General features: G+C 40.0%; 1 protein-coding gene across 1 annotated transcript; it reads left to right on the forward strand.

The window, feature by feature from the left end:
- Positions 1 to 334: 334 nt before the first annotated feature.
- TTC5 (tetratricopeptide repeat domain 5) lies at positions 335 to 22157 on the forward strand. The gene is made up of 10 exons (XM_049768625.1): positions 335 to 397; positions 2806 to 2938; positions 6512 to 6723; positions 7062 to 7212; positions 8977 to 9068; positions 10269 to 10325; positions 10815 to 10961; positions 11380 to 11594; positions 19499 to 19643; positions 21605 to 22157. Exons 1-10 carry the CDS (start codon positions 350 to 352, stop codon positions 21722 to 21724), a joined length of 1320 nt encoding a protein of 439 aa, XP_049624582.1. The 5' UTR covers positions 335 to 349; the 3' UTR covers positions 21725 to 22157.
- Positions 22158 to 23484: the final 1327 nt, after the last annotated feature.

The raw sequence follows: 23484 nt of genomic DNA on the forward strand, positions 1-23484 counted from the left end.
CTTAGAAATTAAAAAAAAAATCACAGGTACACAGTCTTATCTTTCTTTTTGGACAATTAAAGTCTTGGTATAAATAAAGGAAGATATGAATCCAAAAGTATATAGTTAAGCTAACAAAACTTTGTTTCCAGGAAACGACATTAGGAACTCAAAAGTGACTAATGCACAGCATCTCCTTTGAACTTTAGACGTTGGGTAAATTGGACTTTGAAAAGGGTTTATGTAATCGGCGCTGGTAAGCCGCCGGCACACTAGATGTCGCTGTCGCCGAGCTCCATGATAACTCTGGGACTGAGTCTCGGTGGTGATAAAGTTGGGGGCGGAGCAAGCCGAGAGTGGCCGGGACACGATGGCTGATGAAGAGGAAGAAGTCAAACAAATCTTGCAGAAATTGCAGGTAGGTCCCTTGATGAAAATCTCAGTGTAGAGTTGTTATTCGGGAAAAACAACCGAGCCCAGTTTTATGCAGCGTTTGCGAATTCCTTTGGCACCCAGAGGAAGCTGCCTTGTCGCAGCGGTTACTATAACAACTCACCAGGGTCCAGCAGCAGCGAGCATGGGGAGCCTGCCCAGCTGCAGGAGCAGCACAGCCCATGTGTTAGCACCTTGTGCTGCTGACCGTCTACACATATTTTTAGTATTGTATGCAAGAGGATCTGTTTCTAGTTTTATTCTTGTCGATATTTAGAGAAGTTTTCCACCCTTCACTAGTAGCATACACATGTGCCTGGCATGTGAATTTGCAGTAGCTATTGTCACATATTACTTTGAGCCACACAAAGGACATTTCTGAATTATTTTTCAGCTTTGAAATAGTCAACAATCATACCCCACAGACCAGTTTGAACTCATACATCTTGGTTACACTACTTCAGACTTAACCATTGTATTTTGTTAACTGTGCAAACCCATTTTAGGGTCTGATTGATGCTGAGGGGTTAAGTCTCTGACTGCCAAAGTTAAAGGTTAGTCATTTGTACTTGATCGGTAGGAGCTGACCAGTTGTTTGACTCTTTGAATGACCAAAGTTTCTTTCAAACCTCAGAAACTTGGCTCTTTCGAGATCTAAGCCAGAATTTATTTTTTATTTCTTTTGGTTTTGAGGTTACATAGTGTTGCTCAGGGGTTACCTGGCTCTGAACTCAGGACTTACTTCTGGCTGTACTCTGCAGTGGGATTCTTGGGATTGAACTTGGGTTGGCTGTATGCCAGGCAAGTGTACCTGCTTGTGCTATGACTGGCCCCTGAGCGTCTCTGGGAGTGATCACAAAGTATTGAGCCCAGTAGAGGGCATATATATTGATATTTTCTGTTGTTATTTGGTTTCAGGAAAGAACGGATAATGGGAAAACTTACAGGAAAACTTAGAAGTATTTATTTGGTTTTGGGGCCACACTTGACAATGCTCAGGGTTTCTGGCTCTGTGTTCAGGGATATCACTAAATGAGCGTGGGGGCCATATGGAGTGCTGGGTATATCAGTCTTGTGCACTGTATACTCTATTCAGCCCAGGACTCAGACGTATTTAAAAAGGAAAGGGGGCATTTGCTTTGAAATAGTTCAAGAGTGCCAGAAGGTTATTTGACAAAAATAAGACAAGTAAAAACTCAAAAATTTTTAGTAGTATTTGAAGAATAAAACTTGGAGGCAGGGGATGGTGGTGAATGAGAGATTATATAGGAGATAAGGTGGCTTCGCTTGTGGTTGATCCTTGTTCAAATCTCTGGCACCGCATATGGTACTTTGATGACTTGGCTGGTAGTGGTGGTGATGGGGTTCATTTCTAGGCAAAGAGAAAAGTATAGCCTTTAGGTATTGCTCACGCAATTCCTACTCCCCCCCCCATTCCCTCAAACTCTAGCCCCCAAACAAAACAAACAAACAAAAAACTCTGGAAAAAATGTCAAGGTGTTCAAGTTTAAGTTGTTTTATTGGTCTTGAAAAACAATGACTTATATGTTCTCATAGTCACAAGGAACACATATTTTCAGATTCTAAGCAGGTATTTTCCAATACTAGCATAGGGAAAATGAAGACTAAGGTTTTTTTGTTAGGAATTATAGTGTTTAGGGTAAATTTTAAAGTTTTATTTTTTTGGAATAGTACACGATAGGATAGCACTAACTCTTTTTTTATTGTTGGGCTACACCTTGGAGTGCTTGGACCTTTCTTCTGGTATGTGCTCAGGGATCCCTTCTTGAGTGACTCAGGAGTACCTATGGGGTGTCAGGGATCTAACTTGGGTGGACCACTTCCAAGGCTAGCGCCTTACCTGCTATATGCTCTCTCTGATCCCAATTAAAAATATTTTTTGGGACCTCAATGGTGCTTACTCCTAGCATACTCTTGGCTCTGTGATCAGGGACCACTCCTGGAAGTGCTTGGGATACCCTATGTGGTAGGAGGAATTGAATTCAGGTTGGCAAGTGCCTCACTTATTGAGCTATCTCTCTTCAGTCTTGGTAGGTTCTGTATATATCTCAAGTTGAAAAGTATTTGTCCCTTTCTGATTTTTATGTGAAGCCCTACTGTTAATGGAAGTTAATGGAAGCTCTGCTGGGCTTGGGAGAGTTATCATTTTTCAGAGTCCGGAATATAACACTGTGAGATACCGTGGGACTCTGTCCATTTTCCTTTATGATCTCTGGCATTTTGATAGACCTGTCTATCAGCTTTTATGTCATTTGTATGTAAGTGAGGTACAGCATTAGTATTTCTAGGTCAAGAGCTGTTAACGCTAGAGAGTCTCAAATGCCCTTTTCTGGTGTTCTCACCATTTAATTGTCCTATCCTTACACTTTCTAGGAACTGGTGGATCGGCTCTATTCATTCCGAGACTGCTATTTCGAGACACATAGTATTGAGGATGCTGGAAAGAAGCAACAACATGTGCGGGAGGAGATGGACAAAACCTTGCAGCAAATGCAGGAAGTAGTGGGTATGAGTTCCAAGAAGTGCTCAACCCCCTGCCATTCACTGAAATGATGGAGTTTTGCTTTTTTGTTTTTTGTTTTTTCTTCTTCTCTAGATTCTGTTATTCTATTTGTGGTTACTTATAGGTTAGTAAAACAGTATTTCTTTTCAGGGCTCCTGAGAGATTACAACACTCCAGTCCTTTAAACCAGTGTTTCTCAACCTTTTTCTGACTATGCATCCTTTTCAACCTGTTTCCTGAGAGCGCCCTGTCTCTAGTTTCATATCATGACTCACACTTGTTATTTTCACCTGTGGCTGCGGGTGGGGGGGCGGGGAGGAGGGGACTGGACGGGACTGGACTGGAAGCCCCTTTGGTTCCCAGTTGAGAAAGCTTCTCTAAATTGCTTTCCCTAAAGTTCAACTGTAGAAATTGCCACAAAATTGGGGCTGGAGTGGTAGCGCAGTTTGGGAGAGGACAGGAAAAAAGGAATTGAAATACCACAACAATACAAAAAGAAATATCAAATAAATATCCAATGAGCACTACCGCACTAAAGGCAAGCACCACATAATTGTCTCGGTCCTGAAATAGAACCATGTCAGAATGCAAAAAGAAAGAGAAAGATAAAATAACATAAAATAAAATCGGAGACATCAACTTCAATATCTACACCAAAACAAAGAAGTCCCAAAAAATAAAAATAAATAAATAAATAGATAAAAAAAAGATTATTTTGTGCCTCTTTTTTTTTTTTTTCCTGCATAGGCATGGGGCATTAGAGAGGGAATTCCCTTGGCCTAGGAGATACAGGGTTTCTCTACCCTGCAAGTATAGTGTCATGGGATTGACTGTAGACTCCTTGTCTGTTCATTTACTCTTCCCTCATTGCTTTTGTGGTTTATTGTATTAATCTTAATGGATATTTTTTTTCCTTTTTCTATATAATTATCTAGGATATAGTTACTTTTCTAAATCATTACTTTTTGCATTTGGTCTTTTTGTCTAATTCTGTTCAAATATCTCCCAAAGATTTCTACTGGTATTTAAATTTTTTAATTTTTTTATTTTTTGGGGCACATCCAGGAATGCACTTACTCTTGGCTCTGCACTCAGAAATCACTTCTGGCAGGCTCAGGGGACCATATGGGATTATGGGGATCGAACCTGGGTTGCAAGGCAAGCAACCTCCCTGCTGTACTATTGCTCTGGAGTTATTTCTATTGTTTGTTGATGAAATCTAACTCTATGTTTTTGGGCCAAACCTGGTGACGCTTAGGAGTTAATCCAGGCTCAAACCTGGGTTGGCCTTGTGTAAGGCTCTACCTGCTGTGCTGTCATTCTGGCCTCACTCTTAATATTGTCTGACATTTTTCCCTCTAACATTGTGTGTAGGACGGTTGTAGACATTTTTTGGATACTTACTATTTCTCCTCTTTCTCCTTTTTCTTCTTCCCTTCCTCCTCCTCCACCTTTTCCTCCCCCTCTCTCCTCCTTCCCCTCTTCCTTCTCCTTCTTCCCCTCCCTTTTTTCCTCTTCTTTCCCCTCCTCCTTTTTTTTTTCTTTTGGTGTGGACTTTTAAGTGGTGGTGGTGGGTGGACCTCCTCCTCTTTTATTCCTTCTCCTCTTCCTTCCCCTCCTTTTTCTTCTCTTCCTCCTCCTTTCCTTCTTCCTCTTCTTTCTCCTCCTTTTCTTCCTCCTCATCTCCTGTTCTTCCTCCTTTCCATTTTTCTCTCCCTTCTACTTCTCCTCTTCCTCCTCCTCCTTTCCCTTCTCACCCCTTCCTCTTCCTTCTGGTGGTACTCAGGGCTTACTCTTACCACCTTCTGGTGGTACACAGGACTTATTCTTTTTTAAAATTCATTCACTGGGTTTACACCTTATGCTATTTTTCATTTTTTTTAAAACCTATTATTTTATTTAAACATTGTGGTTTACATAGTTACTCATAATACATTTATTTCTACCATTCCCTGTTCCTACACCAATCTCACCAGCAGTGTAAAATTCTTTTCATTGTCCCCAGATTCCCACCCACTCCTAAGCCTGCCCCTTTGGCAGGCATAAAGTAATATATTGTTTGTCTACAGATAAGTGGTACTGAAATTTTTTTTTTTTGTTTTTGGGTTACACCCAGCAGTGCTCAGGGGTTACTCCTGGCTCTGCACTCAGAAATTGTTACTGGCAGGCTCGGGGGACCATATAGGATGCTGAGATTGGAACTGGGTTCGTCCTGGATCAGCTACATGCAAAGCAAATGCCCTACTGCTGTGCTATAGCTCCCGGCCCCTGAAAATATTTTTTAAAAAAAATACAGCAAAAGAAAATTTGTGGATATTATTATATTTTGCAATGAGGTATTTAAGTCATTGTTGGAAGGTTTACTAAGCTATTGAATCTTTGTTACTTGTTTTATTTCTTGGTTTTTGTGTTTTTGCATTTTCTTTTTGGGTCACACCCAGCAGCGCTCAGGGGTTACTTCTGGTTCTGTGTTCAGAAATTGTTCCTGGTAGTCTTGGGGTACCATATGGGATGTCAGGATTCGAACCCAGGTCTGTCTTGAATCGGCTATCTGCAAGGCAAACACCCTACTGTTGTGCTGTCTCTCAAGCCCTTGTTTTATTTCTTAACATTAGGTAGCTTCTGTGCCACTTTGTCATCTAATTTGGTGTACTTTTACTGGTGTAATGGGATTGAAATAATTGGGAGTTTCAAGGGGCCATGTGGTTGAGAAATTCCAGCTCTATGGCTGACAAAATGGCGGCTGTGACTGTTGGAGGTGGTTATGGCTGCCAGGCCTTCTGGAAGTGCAGGTTGCCTACATCTACTCTGACAAGACGTAGTGATCTCAGCCTAAATATCAGCATACCTAGAGAGCATACCTTTGGTCTATCAGCCATCTCTGCAGAGATCAGTGGTAAAAGTGGTCAAGTTGGGCAATTGGAGGGCCAGTGATATGGAATGTGGGTTCAGCTGGCAAGGCTTTAGCAAGGCAGGGGACTTGGCCCACCTCTCCTGCTCTAATTTTCAGCTGCGTAACTGTTGTACCTATGATTGTTTGCAGTTTGGTTTACATCTCTTTTGAGAATAGAAGGAGTCTGTAGAGTTGGCCAATGGTAGAAATGCGGCAGCTGTGGGGTGTTGTTACCAATCTTTTCTTTTTTTTTTTTTTTTTTTTTGGTTTTTGGGCCACACCAGTTTGACGCTCAGGGGTTACTCTGGCTATGAACTCAGAAATCGCTCCTTGGCTTGGGGGGACCATATGGGACTTCGGGGGATTGAACCATGGTCCGTCCTATGCTAGTGCTTGCAAGGCAGACACCTTACCTCTAGCACCACCTCTCTAGCCCCACCAATCTTTTTTTTTAATTTAAAATTTTAATGTATGTGCTTTGCCCCTGTTCTCAGAGGTTGGGACCACTTTTTTCTTTGTTGCCCTGTTACCTTGCATAGGTGTTCAATAAATAATTTGTTTATAAAGACTTTCCTCAACTACTTCACTCTAGAATCTGATTATTACTCCCCTTAGAGAAAGTATATTCTTGTTAGGTTGCTTTGGATTTTGCATTTTCCTTTATTTTGTCCTCTTTCTCCTAGGTTCTGTCCAGGGCAATGCACAGGTTCTGATGCTCACTGGGAAGGCACTGAATGTTACTCCTGACTATAGTCCAAAAGCTGAGGAGCTGTTGTCTAAAGCTGTAAAATTGGAACCTGAGTTGGTGGAAGCCTGGAATCAGCTTGGAGAAGTGTACTGGAAGAAAGGCGATGTTGCAGCTGCCCATACCTGCTTCTCAGGAGCCCTCACCCACGTGAGCCTTTCATATTCCCCTCAAAAATGCAGAAGGGGAAGGAGGGGGTTCTTTGGTTCTTTGAACTTTTGTATAAGTCTAATCAAATAGGAGCTAGGAGAGCAGTGAAGAAGAAGAATAAAGATGAGGAAAGCAGGACAGGTCTGAGACTGGAAGTATATGATGTCAAGTTCAGGACAGATGAGACGTGAAGCAAAGCAAGCAATCAAACTGATTCTTTTAGTTACAGGTGGCAGAATGAATTAAGATGATAAATGAAGTTTAGAAGAATACTAATAGAATAGCTCTTGAAAGGGATAAAGAATTAGTAAGATTGACTGTATCTTTTTCACTTGCAGTGTAAGAACAAAGTCTCCCATCAAAATCTGTCAATGGTACTTCGCCAACTGCGAACTGACTCTGGAGACGAACATTCTCGCCATGTCATGGACAGTGTCCAACAGGCTAAGTTGGCTGTGCAGATGGACATCCATGATGGACGTTCCTGGTGTGAGTGCTTTCAAATGCTCTCCCACAGATTTCTAGAACAGTGGTTCTCAGCCATGGTTATACACCAGAATCATCTGGAGCTCATCTATTGAGTCTGACTGTGAGCATGAAGCCAGGGCATCTTTGTTTTGAAGAAGCCTGAAAGGTATTTTGATGAACCACTATTTTAGGAACTCTTGGATCTGATCCAAGAGAGAAGCTTATGTTTCTACATGAGCAAAGCAGGATTTTTATTCAGTCTGTTCAGGTGGCTCTTTGGAGTTCATATTTGTGTTTTTATTTCAGTGGAATTTAGAGTACGGTATATTGAACAATCACTGGTTTGTTTCAGGCATGGAATCATTTAAATAGACTTTTGAGGGTGAGCAAATTTTGATGTGTGCGTTGCTGGGCATTGATCACTGGTTTGTTTTATATATGGGACCATTTAAATAGATTTTTTAGGGTGACAGAAAAAAAGAAAAATATATATGTAAATATTTATGGAGACAGAGTAGAGAATGAGTGTGCGTGTATGCACATTTGTGTATGTATGTGTGGTGCTGGGCATTGGACCCAGGCCTCATATATGAACTTTATTTTGAATTACATCCCTGGCCTCAAATAGCTTATATCTTGATATTGATCTTAGATGAAACAGATCTAACAGATGTAGCAGTGAGTGAAGTAAGGAGACAATGGCTAAAGTGGGTTGAAATGGGTATTTTCGCAAGCTGGAGATGGTTATTTTCCTTCATTAGGTCAGTGAGGTTCTGGATAACTAGTTTCTCTGGGGAACAGATCTTCTTAAGAATAGGGTGCTCTAATACAGATTTCTCAACCTTTTTCCCAACTGTGACCCGCTTTCAAACTCTTTCCTTCTTGTAGTCCTCCTCATTCTACCTCTTGACCTCCCTGTCTTCATTATGTTTTCTCATTTATGTGATTTTTACTTGGAGTATCATGGAGGCTCATAGCATGTTTCAGAATACTTTCTTTTCTCCCTCTTTTGTAAGTTAGAGAGAATTTTTCTGATTTCTTTTTTCTGAGGGGTGAGTTGGTGGTGGCAACATCCAGTGGCACTTGGCACAGATCCTGGCTCTGGGCTAAGAAAATGATTCCTGGCAGGCTTGGGAGACCATATGGGATGCCAAGATCAAACCCAGGTCATCCACATGCAAGGCAAATGGTGTACCCGCTGTACTATTGCTTCAGCCCTTCTGTTTTTATTTTTTATCCCCAATTTTTGCTGAGGCACTGTGATTTACAATACTGTTAACAATAGAGTGTTATGTGTTTAGTTTTCTAACACCACAACCACCAGAGTGCTGGTTTCCTTCCACCAATGACCCTTGAACCCTTCCCATCCATCACCAACCCATTTACCTGTTAGCTTAATTCTGTGACTTTTTTGTTGTGCAAATATGGTCATGCCTTTGGAGGTCAGCCATAGAATATTTTTTGTGGCCTTTTGATTGTTTTTAGACATGAATTTTTTTTTTTGTCACTCCCAGATATGTGAACCCTGAGTATCTGGCAATTCATGACTTATAGTCTAAGTTTCCTACTTTAGCACTGTTTCTTGTGACAACTTATGAGTTTCTGTTCCAATAAGCCATAGCTTCCTGTATTCTGTCTCCACTCCTGGGAACACTGAGTTGCTTTGTATATCCTTTCTCCTACGGAATCAAGGAGTTGGGATATTCCAGTCCATTCAGTTATTACCAGAGCATTAACTCTCAAACTTCTTACATGTAGAATCAGAAACTTATATTTCTTTTTCAGATATTTTGGGGAATGCATACCTTTCTCTTTACTTCAGCACTGGTCAGAACCCTAAGATCTCCCAGCAAGCCCTCAGTGCCTATGCCCAAGCAGTAAGTACTCAATGTTAGGCTCACCAATGTGTAAATGTAGCACTAGAAGCCATAGTGTCATTGAACCTTCCTGTGACTCTTTACCAAAAATCATGGGTAGTGTTTGCTATATTGAATGTGTAGGATTTTGCAAAGCCATGTCTATGGAAGTAACTGGTTCCTTATTACTTGATTATTTGCAGTGTGGTACTTTAGTGTACCCTACTTGAAGAACCTCCTTGAACTGTCTGAATTTATTTATTTGTTTTTGTTTTTTGGGTCACACTCAGCAATACTCAGGTATTACTTGTGGCTCCACACTCAGTAATCATTCTTGGTGGGCTTGGGGACCATATGGGGTACTAGGGAATGAATCTGGGTTAGCTTCATGCAAGGCCAGTTCTCTACCAGCTGCACTCTTTGTCCTTAGATTCCTTCCTTCCTTCCTTCCTTCCTTCCTTCCTTCCTTCCTTCCTTCCTTCCTTCCTTCCTTCCTTCCTTCCTTCCTTCCTTCCTTCCTTCCTTCCTTCCTCCCTCCCTCCCTTCTCTCCCTCCCTCCCTCCCTCCCTCCCTCCCTCCCTCCCTCCCTCCCTCCTTCCTTCCTTCCTTTCTTCCATATTTTATAGGCATGTATAATAAAGTAACAAAACCTATCCCATCATATTCTTTTTTCTTTTTTTTTTTTTTGTTTTTGTGCCACAACCAGTGGCACTCAGGTTATTCTGGCTTGTTGCTCCAAAGTTACTCCTGGCAGGCTCGGGGAACCATATGATATGGGATTCCTAGGATCGAACCTGGGTTGGCCATGTACAAGGCAGACACCCTATTGCTGTGCTATTGCTCTGATCCCCTTATGTTCCTGTATATGTTATAATATATTTTGTTTTATGCATTAAGTCAACTTAATTTTTTTCCTAGTCTTTATTAGTACTAGCTTCTCAGATTAACACATTTTAATTAGGATATTTTCAATTTTTTTGGTGTTTACAGTATCATGTCAATATATCACAGTCATGTCTTAAAGTTTCACATGCATGCAAAAATCTTATATTCTAGATTAGATAAGAATATACCACATATAAGCAGTGGCAATATAACAATATGGGTATAGGTCACATTTTGACAAGTAAGAGATTTAAAATTTTTTAGGAAAAAATGGCTACAACATATTGGGGATTGCCACTCTTTAAGATATGATATGATCTTCTTATCACACAATAGGAGAAGGTTGACAGGACAGCTTCTAGCAATCCTGATCTTCATCTGAACAGGGCAACGGTAAGATCTGTGGTATGGTGTTCACTGAAGGGCAAATGAGAGGAAGATGGCTAGGTCTTAACCTGTGAGAGTTATTGTAAATTTATGGACACAAGCTGCAGGAGAAAAGCTGAATTATTTCTGGGGATTGCTCGGGATTTCTAGGTTGATTTGACTTTAGTGTCTTGTAGAATTACTGGAGGGAAAGGAGAGAGGATTGAGAATGTGGGAGGGATCTAGAAATGGGGGTAGGAGATAGTTTAGAAGAATCCAGAGTATTTGTTATACATTTATATGTAGTTGACTGTACAGTCAACTTCTTATACGAGTTTGGAAGTTAGCTGCTTTGAAATAGTTTCATCTTTGAGGTTTTAAATTTTGGCCATCTGAGGTTATCTTCAAGTTACTTATTGTAGAACAATTCTGTGCCATTATTCTCTGGCACAGTTTATGTTTCCTATATTATATTGGTGAGGTTACTGGTGGTAAACTTGGTTATTTCTTATGCAGTTACACAAATATGAAGAGAATTATGGGGAAGCCCTGGAGGGCTTCTCTCGTGCTGCGTTACTGGACCCTGCTTGGCCAGAACCCTGTCAACGAGAACAACAACTTCTGGAATTCCTGAATAGATTAACCAGCCTCCTTGAGAGCAAGGTAAAGATGACTAAAAGCTGGTCTGAGTTACTCATTCTCTAGTGAGTCAAACTAAATTCTCCAAAATAAAGATTGAATAGAACTTGAGTAGAGACTTCTGTAGAAAAAGGAGGTTGAGAGGAAAGGACTAAATTCTCAGGAGAGTTACTGGTTTCCAGTTTTTTTTTTTTTTTTCCTTTTGGTTTGTTTTTGTTGTTTGGGCCACATCTGGTGATGCTCAGGGGCTACTCTTGGCTATGCACTGAGAAATCATTCCCTCCTTTGGGGAGACCAAATGCTGGGGATTGAACCGCAGTCCATCCTAGGCTAGCACTGGCAAGGCAGATGCAGGCTAGCACTGGCAAGGCAGATGCCTTACTGCTTGCGCCACTGCTCCAGCTCCTGGTTTCCAGTTCTTAATTTGTTTCTCCTTTTACAGGGGAAGGTGAAGACCAAGAAGTTGCAGAGCATGCTGGGAAGTTTGCGATCAACCCATCTTGGACCTTGTGGTGATGGGCGCTATCAGTCAGCCTCTGGGCAAAAGGTCACGTTGGAGCTCAAGCCACTAAGTGTGCTGCAGCCTGGTATAAACAGTGGTGCTGTATTGCTAGGCAAAGTGGTGTTCAGTCTTACTACTGAGGAGAAGGTCCCCTTGTGAGTTTTTTATTGAATATTTTTTTAACATTTTCATCTTTTTGACTTGCTTTCATTTTCTAGCCATTTTTTGAAAATTGATATTATTAGTGGTCACAAATCATTGATATGTTTCTTTGTTAATCCAGGAATAGGTATTTATTGTCTGATCTCTGTAGATTTTGCCACCACTTTTTTTTAAATATAATTTTTATTTTGATCGTAGTGGTTTACATATTGTTGACAATAATATTATGGGTACATATTTACATAAAATCGGGGTTCCCATCACCGATTTGTCCTCCCTACCCCTCCATGTTCGTTCTACCTCCCATATCCTCCTCCCTCACCCCCGGGGCTGCGAGAATATGTGGTCCCCTCTGTATCTAGCTTACTACTTAGAAGTCTTGGTCTTGGTGCCTCCCTTATTTCCCCCTCTAACTGAGAGGAAGGACTACATAGTTCAAGTTATGTGGTTTTATTTGAAGAAGAGAAAAGTAGTAAACTGGAGTAAAAGTCTTAATATGCTGAAAATGGGCAGAATCCTTCTAGAGGCTCTCATCATCGGTTTGAGAGATGAAGGAAATAAATAAGGTGAAACACCCCAACAGTAAAAAAAGATTTGTCGAATATCCAGTGAGCACTCCTGTGATAACGATAGGCACCACAAAAAAAGCCATGGTCTTGAGTTAAAAAACATGGCGGAGCACCTAAAGAAAGAAAAGAAAAGAAGGAAAAAAAAACCAATATAAATATAAATGGGGACAACAACTTCAATAACCACACCAAAACAAAGAAATCAACAAAAAGTAGATAGGTAAATAAAAACAAAAATAATAATAATAATAAATGAAGAAAAAATAATATATAAAAGATAAAAAATGTTTTGTGCTTTTTGCCTTTTTTTTCCTCCTGCACTGGCACAGTAAATATTGGGGTCATTCGAAAAGGAATTCACTTACCCTAAGCACTATGGGGTTTCTCCACCCTTGGGGTATATTGTCATGGGATTAACTATAGACTCCATTCAGGTTCATTTACTCTACGTGTGGTGCTTTCTTGGTGTTTGGAAAACTTCTGCTCCATCCTGAGTGATGAGATAAGACCTCTGTATCTAGAGATCTCAGTATCTGCACAGGTCCAGGAGTGGGATTAAGATGAAGTCTTTCTTTGTGGTTCTAGAAGTTCTGTTCCTTTAGTGTCATTTTAATTCATCTTCTTTGGTTGGTGGTCTTGGTCTTTGCACTGATCCTTGGATGGAACCCTAGGAATAGCGTCTTTCATTGTGCTTCCGAGAAGCCTCATTCTGTTGCAATTGTCCTTTGCCGGACCTTTGGAACTGGAGATCATGGTTGTTGTGCGCGGTCGCATTCAAACCCTAGAATAGGCATTTTTATTGGGTCTCAAGATATATTCAGTCCAGTCATGGGTTCTTAGCAGCCAGTCATACTGTAAATTGCGGTCTTGACTTTTGGACTGACCAAAGGGTGATAGGTCTCCTAATTTTGTCTTATCATTAGCTGGTGAGGTAGGATAACCTGTTTTTAGGTCAAGTTGTTCCCATTTTCTTCGTTGTCAGGATATCATATTAGAGCTGGCACTTGTTGGTGGCCCAGTGTTATTTAGGATGTCCCGGATGGGTTTTTTTTTCCTGTAGCTGTTGTGAAGAACTGTGTCGATTCTATGTCTGGGATCCAAGGGATCCAAGGTTGAACGGATGCCACCACTTTTTTATAAGTGAGCTTTGTACTCTGTATTTCTATGTTAATAGTTAAACTTTTACAATATTATTTTTAGCGTATTCTTTTTTAAACTGAGGTAACATTGGATTGTTTGAATGTGAATGTTTATATGTTTTAGGGGTGCACCAGGCTCATCATTATAAAGTTCTAGCATCTTTCCATTGGGCCCATTCATCCTTTCTTCCCATGGTAATTTTAGTTCTATGGTCAGAGTCTAAGAGTTTATTTTATTTATTATTTATTTATTTATTTATTTATTTATTTATTTATTTATTTATTTATTTATTTATTTATTTATTTATTTGGTTTTTGGGCCACACCCGGTGACGCTCAGGGGTTACTTCCTGGCTATGCCTTCAGAAGTTGCTCCTGGCTTGGGGGACCATATGGGACGCCCAGGGGAGGGGGGGGATCGAACCACGGTCCGTCCAAGACTAGCGCAGGCAAGGCAGGCACCTTAGCTCTAGCGCCACCGCCTGGCCCCCTAAGAGTTTATTTTTTTTTTTTTTTTTTTTTGGTTTTTGGGCCACACCCGGTGACGCTCAGGGGTTACTCCTGGCTATGCGCTCAGAAGTCGCTCCTGGCTTGGGGGACCATATGGGACGCCGGGGGATCGAACCGCGGTCCGTCTCCTAGGCTAGCGCAGGTAAAGCAGGCACCTTACCTCGAGCGCCACCGCCCGGCCCCAAGAGTTTATTTTTATTGCACATTATTTCCTTTTTTATTTGTACACCATATGTCAGTGAGATAGATCATCTGGTATTTGTATTTTTCTTTCAGTTTTATTTTGCATATTATGATCCTTTCTGATTCTACCCATATTGCAACAAAAAGCAATATATTCTGTTGAATATAGAATATATAGAATATATTGAATATTGAATATATAGAATATTCTATTGTATAATATATTTTATATTTTTCTTTTTATTTATTTATTTTTATTTGGGTCACACCTAGCAGTGCTCAGGGGTTACTCCTGGCTCTATGCTCAGAAATTGCTCCTGGCAGGCTCGGGGGACCATATGGGATGCTAGGATTTGAACCACCGTCCTTCTGCCTCTGTGCTATCTCTCTTCGGCCCCCTATATTTTTCTAATAGCTAATTAATATTCCAATTTTTTTTTGTGTGTATGTACACATCACATTTTCTTTTTGTTCTTGTGATGATAGGGGTTGAACTGAGTTCTTCACACATGGGAACCTTAAAATTCTCCTGCCTTTTTTGTTTTTAATGATCATAGAAGTTGAAGGAGGAGCGATTCTTAGTACTGTTTGAACTTGTTATGCTTAGGCAGTTCTAAAAGGTCAACTTGGGATTTAAGACCTGATAGGAGGAACATCTTTGACATTATGAAATTATTATTTATTTGAACATCTGCTCTATGTGTTGTAGAGAGGGAAAAAAAGACCGAAGAGAAGGGTTCATTTCGTAATTCCTTAGTGATTGGTTTTTATTTTTTGTTTTCTTTTGAAATATGTTGTGTGTGTCAGGAGGGTTTGGGCTACACTTAGTGGTGCTCAGAGCTTACTGCTTGCTCTGTGTTTTTGGTTACTGCTGGGGTTGCATGGAGGACCATATGTGGGGGTTGAACAGGTGTCAGCTATGTGTAAGGCAAGCACTTTCACCTCTGTACTATCTCTTGTGATTTCCTGATTCCTGAAATTTTAGGGAGGGTTTAGGATTATCATTGTCTAATTTAGTGGCTTCCAGATGCTACATAATAATATTCTGATTTATCTCTCTATTCTGATTCTGTTCCATTTAGACTTAAATGTAATATTCATAATGTGCCAGAACATTCTCCATGGTATTTTCATTATACATAAGTTGAATATATGTGTGTATATATATATATATATATTGAGTATATATTTGTGTATATATATATATATGTATATATATATATATACACATATGTTGAGAGTTCTTGAGAAGTTGAAGAGCAAGATAATTAAGGGGTTGGAAAGAGATAGTACAGTGAGTAGGGGCACTTGCCATGAACTGACCTGGATTGACTCCCCAGTTTCACATTTAGTCTCCCAAACCCTATCAAAAATGCTCCCTGAGAATAGTCAGGAGTAAGATAAGAATTGTCAAAACAAAACAAAAAAGACTTGGACAAAGATAATAGGGTCTATTGAGAACAAGTGAGCAAGTGTATTTATTTAGCCATTATTTAGTTTCCCTTATTTTTTTCAGTTGCTAAATATTAAGCTCCAGGACCATTGTTTCTTTCCACTTTTCTTTCACTGCCGGAATGGTAAATTGATGTCAACTTTGATCACTTGGTAGTCGTTGTCTGATTTAACTATGTAGTAGAATTTGGAGGCTTGACTTGGTTCTCAGGAGGATACTGTGCTTGAATGAAGTGTTTGCCATGACTTGTGCTAGGTGATGGTATGAACACAGATTCTCCATTGTCTTATTTGTGGATTACCTTTTTTGATGGCATAAACACATAAGGTTTAAGTAGCTGCATCTTATATTCTTAATGGCATATCTCTTCTGGCCCAGGTCTCATTCCCAAGTTTCAGATTCCTATGTCTAGTCAGGATTCTTGTAAGTCAGTTGTTAAAGTTGCTCACTCTGTCCTCTCTCTCTCTTTTTTTTTTTTATAAATTATCTTTATTTAAACACCGTGATTACAAATATAATTGTAATTGTATGATTACAGTCATGTAAAGAACACCCCCTTCACCAGTGCAGGATTCCCACCACCAATTTCCTGGATCTACCTACTCCCCACCCCACCCTGTACTTGAGACAGGCTTTCTTTTTCCCTCATTCATTCACATTGTTATGATAGTTTTCAGTGTAGTTATTTCTCTAACTGCACTTATCACTCTTTGTGGTGAGCTTCATGTCATAGCTGCACCTACATGGGAAGATGGGGGGGTGGAAATGAGGGTTGGGACTGAGGCAATAAAATATTAGAAATGAGATTTGTAGAGCAGTACCAAGGTCACAATAAAAGATGGATGTTATGGATATATATATATATATATATATATATGCATACAATACTATCAATAGGAAAACAAGGAGAAAAAAATTCCAGTGACTGTCCCAACATAAACCAGTGCTAGAACGGCCCGCCCTCCTCCCAAAGCGCATTCCCATTAGTGTAGGGAGAGGTAAGGGGGAAGCCTGGGGACCACTAAGAGTCCACCTGAACCCACTTCTGGCCATCTGAGCTGGCACCCAGGGAAGGCCTGGAGTCAGGGGAAAAAAGACAAGTCTGTCCTCTCTTAGTTGGTTTCTCCTCCCTGAAATTTTTGTCAGATGTGATTATGCAGTGATTTGGTTAAGACTTCAGAGAATTACACAAAAATACAATACAAAAACCCCTTCCTTATACCTATATTCATTGCAGCACTATTTATCATAGCAAGACTCTGGAAACAACCAAGATGCCCTTCAACAGACGAATGGCTAAAGAAACTGTGGTACATATACACAATGGAATATTATGCAGCTGTCAGGAGAGATGAAGTCATGAAATTTCCTATACATGGATGTACACGGAATCTATTATGCTGAGTGAAATAAGTCAGAGAGAGAGAGAAAAACGCAAAATGGTCTCACTCATCTATGGGTTTTAAGAAAAATGAAAGACATTCTTGCAATAATAATTTTCAGACACAAAAGAGAAAAGAGCTGGAAGTTCCAGCTCACCTCAGGAGGCTCACCACAAAGAGTGATGAGTTTAGTTAGAGAAATAACTACATTTTGAACTGTGCTAATAATGAGAATGTATGAGGGAAATGGAGAGCCTGTTTAGAGTACAGGCGGGGGTCGGGTGGGGAGGAGGGAGACTTGGGACATTAGTGATGGGAATGTTGCACTGGTGATGGGTGGTGTTCTTTACATGACTGAAACCCAAACACAATCATGTATGTAATCAAGGTGTTTAAATTAAAAAAAAAAAAAAGACTTCAGAGAATTGTTCTGGATTTCCCCATTCTCCTTCATGGAAACAATGACCAAATTCAATAGATTTGCCTTTTGTTCTATCTTTCAACTGATTTAATTCAGTCCTTTATTACTTCTCTAGGCATGTCTTTAGCTCCTCCATCTCTTTTTTTTTTTTTTGTTTTGTTTTTGGGCCACATCTGGTGACTTCTGGCTATGCGCTCAGAAATCACTCCTGGCTTGGGGGACCATATGGGATGCTGGGGGATCAAACCATGGTTCGTCCTAGTTTAGCACGTGCAAGGCAAACACTCTACCACTTGCGCCACAGCTCAGGCCTTCATGGCCTAAATTTTAGGATTAAGTTTGAACTTCTTAGTTCAGCTTAGTATAGAAAGCCTTTATGATTTGTCGTCTTCTTTCTAGTTTAGTCTGTCATTTTCCCACTTACCTCTTTCCTTATAACTATGAGATTATGTTGAAGGTTTTTTAAATAACTGCTTTTGGGAGGCAGGGTGGGATTGGGAGTATTTGGAACTACATGGGGACCTTGTGGTGCTGGAAATTATACCTGGAGTTTCTGCATGTAAAGTCTGGAATTAGTGCTTTTGTGTAGCTGTTATGATTGGGGTAATCTATTTTGATCATCAATATAGATACTACTATGTCCCCAACATCTTATTGCGAACATTTTGAAACATGCAGCAAAGTTTAACCACTGTTAACCATTAACCCATCAAATATTTTTTATTGCATTTTAAGGCAGATTGTGGAGAGCAACTTATTTTCCTCCGAATACTTCAGTGCTGTTAACTAGAATTTAATATTTCTTTTTCTTTTTTTCTCTTTTTTTGGAGGGGGTGTTTGGGGCTACATCCACTGATTTTCAGGGTTTACTCCTGACTTTCAACTCAGGGGTCACTCCTGGTATTGCATAGGGGACCAGGATTGCCCACATGCAAGGCAAGCATCTTATCCACTGTGCTATCTCTTCAGTCCATGCCTTTTCTTTTTTATTTACGTATACAATGAAATTTGCAAATCTTCATGTATGTTTACTCAGTTTCAACAGCTGCATTACTAGTGTAGCCTTTCACATGACCAACCACCACTCTAGTAGTTATCTTAAGGGATTCTTTATCTCCCACCATTTCTTGCTCTAACCAGGGGTCTTCAAACTATGGCCTGCGGCCCACATATTGTATTTATTCCCATTTTGTTTCTTCACTTCTAAATAAGATATATGCAGTATGCATAGAAATTTCTTCATAATTTTTGTTTTTACTATAATCTGGCCCTCCAACAGTCTGAAGGACAGTGAACTGGCCCCCTGTTTAAAAAGTTTGAGGACACCTGTAACCCTCTACTTCTGACTCAGCACCTAAAGTTTCTTTATTTCCACTGAGGAAATTCTTTGCATATTCTCCTTTATCCCCCTAACTCAATTTAAAACTTAGATAAGATTCAGTTTCTGAGGTTCCTCAAGGAAATATTTAATTTCTAATATTGATTTATATTTTTCTTCTTCAAGACTTTCTCCACATGTATTTTATTAATTCATTGAATTTAGCACAAGAGAAAAATAATTGTAGCACCTAAATACTTGTATTATCACTGTAAATGATGGTTTAACTGTTGGATGCCCATTTAGCTCTAAGTTTAGTCATTAGGTGTCTTTATTCCTAAGTATATTGCTTGATGCAGAAATAGACATTTAGTAAAAATTTGTGAAATTAAATTGATGGTGATGGTTAAATGACAGACTAGAAAATTTCAACTATGACCTTTTGGGATAATAGTGTTGATATGCTTTTCTAGTCTTGGACAAGTGAAAGATTTGTGAATCTTGTGCATGTTGTATGAGCTATTGTATGCTATTTATTTATTTATTTACTTATTTATTTATTTTTTGGTTTTTGGGTCACACTCAGCAGTATTCAGGGGTTACTCCTGGCTCTGTGCTCAGAAATCACTTCAGGCTCAGGGGACCATATGGGATGCTGGGAATCGAACTCAGGTCATTTTTGGGTCAGCTACATGCAAGGCAAATGCCTTACCTCTGAGCTATCTTTCTGGTCCCAATTGTATGTTATTTTTTGTGTCTAAGACAATGTCTCAGCTGTACATAGAGATTGATGTATTACACCTGTCATAAGTTTTCTAAATAAGTAACTGCAAAAGCATTTATTTTGCTATTATTTTTAAAATCACCAATTTTTCTCTTCTCCCTATCATACCTCGTCTTGTAATCCATCTTGACTTGGAAGTACATTTGGCCTGGTAGATTCAGATGGACCTTGTTATGCAGTGATGGTATATAATGTGGTGCAGAGTTGGGGAGTGCTCATTGGGGACTCTGTAGCCATTCCTGAGCCCAGCCTTCGGCTCCACCGTATTCAACACAAGGGAAAGGTAAGAGATGGCTGGTATGCTCTTTCAACTCAGTCTCTGAAAGTAGAACCAAATTTGTCTTCTAAAAAATTAAAGTAATACATATGTGTGTGTTTTTGTTTGTATATGTGTGAGTGCAGCTGTGTGTGTGGTATATTTAAGCTATAGTGAAGCAGGTAGGGCATTTGTCTTGCATGCAGCTGACTCAAATTTGATCCCTGGTATCCCATATTGTCCCCTGAACCTGCCAGGAGTAACCCCTGAGTACTGCTGGATGTGGCCCCAAACAAACAAAACAACACAGCAACAACAACAAAAGTTGTTCATGGTAGTGCTTGTGGGATCATATGCAGTGCCACAGGATCAAATATATATGTCTCTTACGTTCAAAGCTTATTGAGCTGTTTCTCTGATCTTTCCCTTTTTCTTTTTCTTTCTTTTCTCCTATCCTGTCATATCTGGTGATCTTCAGAGAATACTCATAGCACTGTGCTTAAGGATCATTCTTGGTAGTTCCTCGGGCTCATTGGTGGTGCTGGGGATTTTACTGGTATCTATCATATGCAAGCACTTTACCTGCTATACTATTTTTATGATCCCATAATTATAAAACTAGGTACCTGTTTCCAAATTATTTTTTGAAGATTCTATCATTTGGTTATTATTACCAACTAATAAATATTTAGATATGAATACTTGCTTCCCTCTAGCTTTCTTCTCATTTTTGGGTTAAAACACTCAAATTATTATTTTTTGTTATTCATTTAGCTTCTTTTTTAGTGAGGTTGAGCATTTTGGTGTATGTTTATTATTGACAGTATTTCTGTATTTCTTTCATAAATGTTTTTGCCTAATTGCTCACATTTCTGTTTGTATGTATTTTTTAGGGCCTTTTAGGGCTATACCTCCGCAGTCAGGGATCACTGGTAGTACTTAGGGGATCAATAGGGGTGCCAAGAATTGAATCTGTGTTGGTTGCATGCTGCCTTATCTGCTGACCTTTTACTCTGGCCTCATATGTTAGTATGTTTAAAACAACTGTTTTATGGTAAGTATTTTTTTTTTTTGATCACTCATAGAGCTTGGGCTAAGGATTGAATTTAGTCCTCTAGCCCTTTGAGTCATCTCTTTGGTCTCAATTTGTGATAATCTTTTAGATCTTTACTTGGATTTAAGAGTATGCTTCACTTTTCAAGTAGAACAATATTCTTTTTCACCCCATTTCCGCTCCTACCTGGAGCAATATTTTTTTTAATAAAGGTCTGCTATTAATGCTTCATAACAAAATATATTTGAAATGAGGATGAACTGATTGATATCTTTCCTGTTATTAGTAGAAAGTCTAAACTATCCATTTTTTCCTTCCTAGTATAAAATGTAGAATTAAACTTTTATTACTTGACAGAGTAATTTAGGGTATAAACATTTGGACTGAAAATTTCTCAGAATTTCTACTGACTATTATGTGTACTTAGTAAATAAATACTGTGGGATAAACAAATTCTGTGAGAGTTGGTAGAACACCTTTGTTAGTTCCAGGAACTTATCTGTTTGAAGTCTTAGTTCTTTTTCTTTATTTTTGGTTTCTGGGCTACACTGAGTGGTGCTTAGGACTAACTTAGGACTCTGTCTGCACTCAGAAATTACTGGCAGGCTCAGGGGACCATATGGGATGCTGAGGATCAAGCCTGGGTCAGCTGTGTGTAAGGCAAATGGCCTGCCCACTGTGCTATTGCTCTGGCCCTTGGGGGATCTTAATTCTTGTAGTGATTCTGAACCCCTGTCTGCCCTAGATTTTTCTTTTGATGGTTGAATGTTTTGGAAAAATTACACACACTGTCTTTTAACTCAGTTTAAGACTCAAGGGAAAGGTAGATAAGGGTTTTGCATGAGAGCAGCCAGAGGCCTCAGTTGCTGTATTTCCTAATGGTGTTTCTTTCACTGTGGCATTGTGATGACCTGTGTATATTTCTCTGTTCTAGGACTATACCTTCTCCAGTGTTCGTGTGGAGACCCCTCTCCTGTTGGTGGTGAATGGAAAGCCTCAGGGCTCCAACAGCCAGGCTGCTGCCACAGTGGCATCTAGGCCGCAGTGTGAATGACCTTCCCTCACTGGTTGGCCTTAGAGGGATGAGATAGGCAAGGAGCTCTGTCTGAGCTCTGGGCAGCTGGACTGGACTCAATCCAGTGACTCCCCTGGTATAGGAAACATTTTAGATGAAGACTTTCCCTTTCTCTGCTCTGTAAGACATTTTATGTTCCTTCTTTGCTGTTATGTCCCAGCTCTCTCAGGGGCCCTGCACTCCCAGGCATAGCTCTTTTGCTCTTCTATCAGTAAGAAATGTTGGGATTGTACTATGGGACAAAGTCTTTGAGATTCCTGTTGCCTCTTGCCTGAACCTTATGTGTATATATCATTTCAATATTTATTGCTAAAGGAGGGGGCTGACTTTTTTAATGTCTTTTTTTCCATTTTTAAAATTTAGATATTTCCCCTTTTTGGGGGCTAGAAAAAATTAAATTCATTTGAAAAAATATTTTGTGTAGTTTGGTCTGCTTCATTCTCTTTATCATTTTTACACACACACACACATTTTGCTACACCGAGGTATGCTCAGTGATTACTGTAGTGGGGCTCAGGGGCCATCTGGGATTTGGGGATCAAACCCTAATCAGCTGCATACAAGGGTACGTACTCTAAACGAAGTATTACTGTTTTGTCCTTAGTTCATTTTTCTTTAGACTTGACAGTCTTGTTTTAGGACCAGGTTGATCACTAATTCTGTTAGAGTACCCTTCTTTTTGCTTTATATTTATTTAAAATTATTTATTTATTTATTTATTTATTTATTTATTTATTTATTTATTTATATTTTACCAGTTAAAAGAAATGGGTTGGGGAAAATAGTCGGACTAGCAGACCATTTGCCTAGCAAGCTGACAACATTCACTTGTGTCCTTGGCATCTCATGGCAGCCCCTCTCTGGCAGTGCAGAGTGGCTTCTAGGTACCCCTGATTTCTGCTGGCTATGGACTCTGTTTTTTTCTTCTCTTTTCTGTTTTTGGGCCACATACAGAAGTGCTTAGGGACATTCCTGGTTTTGTGCTCAGGAGTGACAATGCTTGTGGGACCATATGCTGTTCTGAGGTCTGGAGTGGGAGCATGTCAAGGCAACAAGGACCTTAACCCCTGTTACTATCTTTCTTGGCACCTGATCACCCCCCACCTTTTATATATATATATTTATTTTTTTTTTTTTAAAGGGCAGGCAAGTGAAGTGTCCTGGTCTTCTGAATCTCATTGTTGAGCTTCCTCTTCAAGGGCAGTGGGGCTGGGGATACGGTCTTCCTGGTATATGACTATTAGCTGCTGGGATCAGCAATAAGAGCCAGGTAGCCTTTCAGAAGTTTGAGCAGGTGGTCCCCCAACCTTGTACAGAGTTGGCCATATGTGATTAGATAGGCCTAAAGATTCATCCTCTTAGTCCCCCCCACCTTTTTTTTTTGTTTTTTGTTTTTTTTTTGGGTCGCACCTGGCAGTGCTCAGGTGTTACTCCTGGCTCTATGCTTAGAAATTGCTCCTGGCAGACTCGGGGGACCATATGGGATGCCGGGATTTGAACCACTATGCATCCTTCTGCATGCAAGGCAAATACCCTACCTCCATACTATCTCTCCAGCCCCCTCTTGGTCCCTTTTTAACTTCCACATCTACAAGTTCTGGACTTCAGGCATTGTGATGGTGATATTGGCTTTATTAGACTCCTATCCCCAATCCAAGGTCCCTGTGTACTCCCTGCAGTGCTTGAACAGCCACATAGCCTGGAGGTCACTGCCCCTGCTGGGAATATGGTTGGCAGGG

This window comes from Suncus etruscus, chromosome 2, assembly GCF_024139225.1.
Source record: "Suncus etruscus isolate mSunEtr1 chromosome 2, mSunEtr1.pri.cur, whole genome shotgun sequence".
Taxonomy (NCBI): domain Eukaryota; kingdom Metazoa; phylum Chordata; class Mammalia; order Eulipotyphla; family Soricidae; genus Suncus; species Suncus etruscus.

Bases quoted from the DNA above. Each gene is read 5' to 3' on its own strand.
- TTC5 (XM_049768625.1), top strand. From the start codon at position 350: ATGGCTGATGAAGAGGAAGAAGTCAAACAAATCTTGCAGAAATTGCAG. The intron at 2,939-6,511 runs GTATGAGTTCCA...TCTTTCTCCTAG, and splicing joins GCAAATGCAGGAAGTAGTGG to GTTCTGTCCAGGGCAATGCA. The intron at 10,962-11,379 runs GTAAAGATGACT...CTCCTTTTACAG, and splicing joins CCAGCCTCCTTGAGAGCAAG to GGGAAGGTGAAGACCAAGAA.